Source organism: Amphimedon queenslandica, unplaced genomic scaffold (assembly GCF_000090795.2).
Source record: "Amphimedon queenslandica unplaced genomic scaffold, v1.1 AMPQUscaffold_12685, whole genome shotgun sequence".
In the NCBI taxonomy this organism is placed as follows: Eukaryota; Metazoa; Porifera; class Demospongiae; order Haplosclerida; family Niphatidae; genus Amphimedon; species Amphimedon queenslandica.
The window spans coordinates 5,909-11,822 of NW_003547079.1; the positions used below are offsets into that span (position 1 = coordinate 5,909).

Here is a 5,914-nt window from a genome sequence, read left to right on the forward strand (position 1 = left end):
TGAGTTCCCAGGTTACCCAGACTATAAGTTACTGTTCAGTTACCAATTTACCAGGTTATTATACCTATTAGTCATGCCACGTATCATTTGACAGTTACAGATTCATTGAGATACCACTCAGACTGTGGCACAACTGTAGTTCCTGTAAGCATCATGTAGATCTAAACCTATGCATAAGTCACAATGTCTAGCTTCAAACCAGAGTAGTCAAAGTGACCAAAGTTACTGGTAACTACACTTTTTTATTTAGTTTGTTGGTGTCCTCATACCTTGCCATGTCTAACATTAAATACCCTAATAATACCTTATTGGCAAGCATATTCAGTCAAAGTATTTCAATTATTTCGCCACCTCCTTTTGATTATAAAATTTGCATGTAAAACTGTTCCCTCACTGAACTCTGATCATAAGTATTAGAGACTAATCTATGCCTCTAATACATTAACTAAATTTTGTGCTACATTTTATCGACCAATGTAAAAAATTTTGGTTTATAATTTTTATTTGTGTGTGAATTTTTGCCATCTAATTAGGCATAATGTTCAGAGGGTAGCTCTAAATCTATTCCTATGCTCTGATTTAATTAAAATCATAGGTAGATCTAGATATTAAAAGTTTTAATTTGGGGGCGTGCCGTGTATGTTGTCTATCTCTGCATAGATACTATCTCTGCGCACTACACTAGTTCGCGCCAAGAAGAACTGAAGAGAAGGGGTCCAAGGGTTGCTCAAGTAAGTTAAACCAGTACTTGCATGATTAAAATTTTTGAATCATTTTAATTCTAGCCTTTTTCAGGTGCCCTGAATCATATAAGCATATAAAAGACTCTATATCAGCCTGTATGGCTGATAAAATTTATTTTATTAGATCTACATTAAAATTTGTAGAATTTTAGTGTAGCTAATCATCATGCTAATGATTATTAATGACACTAGACTGAGGCTATGTAGTTTAGAACCGGGCTTTTCTGTTCTCATTACATGATTAGCAATCCAGACCCTCCCCCCTTACAGTTTGAATTGAATACGATTTTAGGGGAGGGTCTGCATGGGCAGCAAGACTACATTAGCAACTTAGCATGGCACCATAGAAAACTACAATTGATTTAGATCTGTCTAGTCTTTTGCTTTTAGGTATTACTCTGAATCATTGATAAGAAAATGTCTAGAAAAGCAAGTTTAAGTAGGGTAAGTTCGGTAATACAGTATAGAAGTTGCTTCATCAGTGCTATGTTTTATTTCTTTTTATATCATACTGTTTCTTCTACGGATATACGGTACAACAGCTTAAATCAGTAAGTTTGTTTAAAAGCTATAGTATGGTGGTTTATTTTTTATTAATTGTAGGCAGTAAGTGTGACTTAAAATTATGCATGTTTAATTCTACTTTCTTCTCTTTGTATTGAATTAGCCATTAAAATCAGTAAGAATAATGCAAAAATTTAACAAATATTTGATATACTCTTTAATATTTTTAATTAACTACCATAGCATCGATTCCAGCGATTTGAATCTGTAAGTGTGATGTTCATTAGTTTTTTAATTTGATTTAGTATTATAATATAGGAAGAAGAAGAAGCTGATGATCATGAGCAATTTGAGCACTTTCTTAATCAAGAGGAAACACGTGGACAAGCATTAGCTAGTAAAATAAAAGCCAAAAAAGGTAATGGTCACTTTCATTGTATCAGTGATGATTTTATTAAAAAAGATTTATATGATAAAGAAGTTGCAGAAAAAGAAGTCAATGTTGCCTATTCACGTATTATGCTTCTTGGATCAGCTGGAGTTGGGAAAACATGTTTTACTCGATCACTTATGAAAGAGAAGTATCAACGAGATACTAATAGCACCATTATTTTTGATGTCCAATCGGTACGACCAATTGATACACCACCAACCGAACAACAGGATGCTGCCATCATGGTCAAATCTCAATCAGATGAGCCTTTAAGTAGTAAAAAAGGGTTTGTCACTTTAAATAAAAGTGATGGGCTCAGTAATCGTCCATTTCAGCTGAAGAGTCACATGCTTAGTGAAAATAAAAAATGGAAGCAAGTTGATGAAAATGATGAAATTGATGAACTTGCTTACTTAATCACTGCAGTTTATGATAAAGATTCTGGTTCTGAAAATCTTCGTTCTGTGGTAGCTGCTCTCTTATTATATCAAATAGAATCACCATTTTGCCCAGCTGATTTTTGTGATCAAAAAGTTCACAGCGAAAAAGTTGATTTGTTTCTTGAAAAAGCAATAAAACGTGCTCAAGAGATTGGGCCTGTGCCAATACAAGATATAAAGCCTCAGCCATTCATGCACATCTGGGATTGTGGAGGGCAGGCAGTGTTTTTGGAGATTCTTCCGGCTTTTCTAACACCACGCACGCTATTTTTTCTTTTATTTAATGCAGCCAAGAGTTTAGATGAGAAATGGAAAAATATTTGCAACATAAAAGGAAATGTAGTATGTGATGATGTAGAAAGCATGTCCACAAAGGATCTGCTTTTCAACTGGATGGCAAATATTCATCATCACTTGGCCCAGCTAGATGAAAGAGGAGCCTTTCTCAGTTATCCTCGTATCTATTGCATTGGTACACATGGCGACCAGATAAATCCTGATGAGCAGAGAGCTGCTATTAAAAAAATGATGCTTATATATCAGAATAAGGCTTTTGCTTACTTAATAAATAAGGTATTGATTATTGATAACACAACTGCTGGAAGCCACAATGAAGATCCAAGATTTTCAACCATTCGAGAAGAAGTTAGCGACTTCACCTGCAACAAGCTGATTGTCAAGACGCCAGTGAGCTGGGTGTTGTTTCGTAAAATTATTAAAATGCTTGACAAGAAAGTTATTAGTTTAAAAGAGGCTCATGAAATCGGTTTAGCTTGTAAGATTCCTTACAATGATGTTCCTAAAGTTCTCCTTTTCTATCATGATCTTGGAGTTCTCCTTTACTATTCGTTTATCAAAGGTCTTCAAGATAGGGTTATTACAAGCCCTCAGTGGTTTGTTGAAACTCTTGGAAAAGTCTTTACACTTGAGGGCAGAGAAAACCAAGATGCAACAGAAGCTATGTGGAGCTTATTGCGCAAAAAAGGTATTCTTGTCCAGCCTTTGTATCAAGAGGTTTGGAGAGATTGTACAGAAATTGAGGCTGATGACTTGATGGAACTATTGGTTCATTTTCGTCTTGCTGCTGAAGTTGAAACAGATCAATTCTTTATTCCTGATACAAAGCAATATTTTCTACCTGCTGTGCTAAAATCATATGATATTTCATCTCCACAATCATTTCTGGATGATCAGCCAGTTGCCCGAGCAACGAACCTTCACATCACTTTTAGCACTGATTTTGTTCCTCCTGGTTTTTTCACTCGTTTTATTGCATCATTTGCTAAAAAGTCATCGTGCAAAATTTGTTTTGAAGAAGGTGTGTTTCGAAACCATATTATTTTTATGTTTGGAACTCCAAGTGTCAACCAGGTTTCGTTCACTGATCTTTGTACTACAATACGAGTTAGTGTTGAGCGTTTCAGTGATGCACCAAATATAACGCCATTCAGTAATACTTGCCAAGAGTTGAAGAGTATACTAGAGAAATGTGGCAATGAGGTGGATAATTCTTTAGCTAATCAGCCTGACTTTTCAAAAAAAATTTCGATAGCAAGAGAACTAAACTATGAATGCACTGCATGTGATGGATATGAGCCTCATTACATTTCTCCTGCTTCAGGTCAAACAGCTGACCTACCTCTTTGTTGTCAAAAAAAGAAAAAACATCGACAACCAACACTTGAAGAATCTTATTGGTTTCCTGATGGAAAACAGACAGATGAAGATGTAAGGAAGCAACTAATAATAATTTTTATAGTTTTAAATTTCAAACAGATACCAGAATCTATTAGCGAACAAGAAATGGTTGAGATATCAAAGAGAGTTGGTGACAAAGCTGCTACTCTTGCTGCATGCTTGGAAATGCTTCAAAAGTTTAAGGCTCTCCAGCAAAATCCAGCTCATAGTAATAATCCAATGCTTCATTTGCTTTATGAGTGGAAAATTGGTGGAGGATGTAGAGATGAGTTAGTCAAAGCTCTTAAGCTTTCTGATCTACATCAACTTGCTGATCAGTAAGTGTATACAGTTTGACGGCTTATTATTTTTTATAATAGAGTCAAAATTTCCAACTACAAATATGCCAGAAGTGTAAGTATAGCTATATTCGACAAGCAATTTCTTGTGATTTTATCCTATGTCATATTGGCATGTGGCTAGTATGATTTTGTATTGTATTAAAATTCAATGTAGCTGTAAAAAGTCCTTTTATACTTTCTGTAAACATTATAGAGACGTCCCAGTGATAGTTTTCACGAAATAAATTCAGATTTTGACAGTTCTAGACACATTAATGAACAGGCTCAAACCAAAAAAAGGTTAGTAAAGTTATAACTTTTTGTTTTGATTCATATTATTTTATGTAAAAAATTAATAGAATCGAAGTTTACAAATTTGATCCACAAGTTAGTCTAAGTTATATCTATATTTATAGTGCTAAAATACAAATTTTAAATTTTGCATGCAACTATTTATGTAAGGCATTTTAGGGATTACCACGTAGTATTTCAAATATTGAAGTCACTGAAGTAGAAGTTAAGAATACTAGTACAGATTCTGATTCTCGTCAATTTACTAATTTTGATAAGTAAGACTGATTTTTAATTGCGATCAATATATTACATGGTGTTGTTTGTAGTAACCAAATCTCTAGTTCCAGTGCTACAAGTGTGAGTTCAAATTAAGATAGTTGTAGCAAAGTAGCTGATAATAGAAAACATATACAATAATAATTATTATTATGATAACTAATAATTTATATGCCATGTACAAGATCATTTTTTAATAGAGAGCTTCTGGCAGCACTTGTGATCAAATTCAAGATAAAAGCCTTGCCAGCCATAGCCAAGGTCATCTTTATGCCCCTCAGAGTATGTCAGAAGTAGCTACATGTTTAAGGTGCACTCTAATTTCAATTAATTGTTTTTCAATTTTGAACTATTAGTGATATAGACGATGATGACTTGTTGCGAGCATCAAATTCTTTTAAAGCTCAAGATATCAAAAAATTTGTCAAAATTTGTGACGATGATTCAGGGTATCTTCAGTCAGTAATGGATAAATACCAACATGAGCATAGTGATACACAAACCATTGTATTTCAAGTGCTTCGTGCTATGGTAAAAAAATACCCTGATCTTAGTAAAGAAAAGCTGAAAACTAAGCTGCATCTAATGAGATTTGATGAAGCTGCCAAAAAGTAAAAAAAATTTGAATTTTATTAATTATTATAAATGTATTTAATTTTTAGCCCATCAGAGCATGATAAAAATAAATGCTCTATACTGTGAAGCACCTATAATATGTGGATCTGCTGATGCTAAGCTCTATTATTTTTTATATTTGCATTTTGTAATTGCATTCTATTAGCATGTCACATAATGTAAGACTATATACATGCATTGCACTACTTCTATTTTTTGCCACTATTAGCTAATGTCAATGAACATCTGTCATTTGTAATTAACCTGAAAGTCCTGTAACAATTTAAATAAGGACTTATTTGTCAAGTTTATGATATCCAAGATACCTTCATTCAGATTAGTTATGTGCTATGCTGAGAGAAATCCTAAAATTGTTTAAAATCTTCAGAAGTTATTATCATATAAAAATTCTTCCATTAAAATAAATCTAGTGTAGTTATACAGTTTTTATTACTTGGCCTAACCATTTCTGGTAATAAATAACATACTAAACTATAATTTTTAAGCCTGCACTGCATGGTCAAAATAGATCTACACATACATGTACATGTACTTGTACATGTGTACCTAAATAATTCTTGAGATAGTCAA

The 5,914-nt window shown here is 33.4% G+C and overlaps 1 protein-coding gene across 1 annotated transcript; it reads left to right on the plus strand.

The window, feature by feature from the left end:
* Positions 1-1,160: 1,160 nt before the first annotated feature.
* Positions 1,161-5,660, plus strand: LOC109587100 (uncharacterized). Its single transcript, XM_020003320.1, has 12 exons — positions 1,161-1,187; positions 1,491-1,514; positions 1,566-3,848; positions 3,897-4,135; positions 4,178-4,211; positions 4,353-4,438; positions 4,498-4,525; positions 4,610-4,707; positions 4,759-4,789; positions 4,909-5,018; positions 5,065-5,319; positions 5,371-5,660. The coding sequence occupies exons 1-12, from the start codon at positions 1,161-1,163 to the stop codon at positions 5,408-5,410; spliced, it is 3,255 nt and encodes a 1,084-aa protein (XP_019858879.1). The 3' UTR covers positions 5,411-5,660.
* Positions 5,661-5,914: the final 254 nt, after the last annotated feature.

Bases quoted from the DNA above. Each gene is read 5' to 3' on its own strand.
- LOC109587100 (XM_020003320.1), top strand. From the start codon at position 1,161: ATGTCTAGAAAAGCAAGTTTAAGTAGG. The intron at 3,849-3,896 runs GTAAGGAAGCAA...AATTTCAAACAG, and splicing joins GAAAACAGACAGATGAAGAT to ATACCAGAATCTATTAGCGA. The intron at 5,019-5,064 runs GTGCACTCTAAT...TTGAACTATTAG, and splicing joins GAAGTAGCTACATGTTTAAG to TGATATAGACGATGATGACT.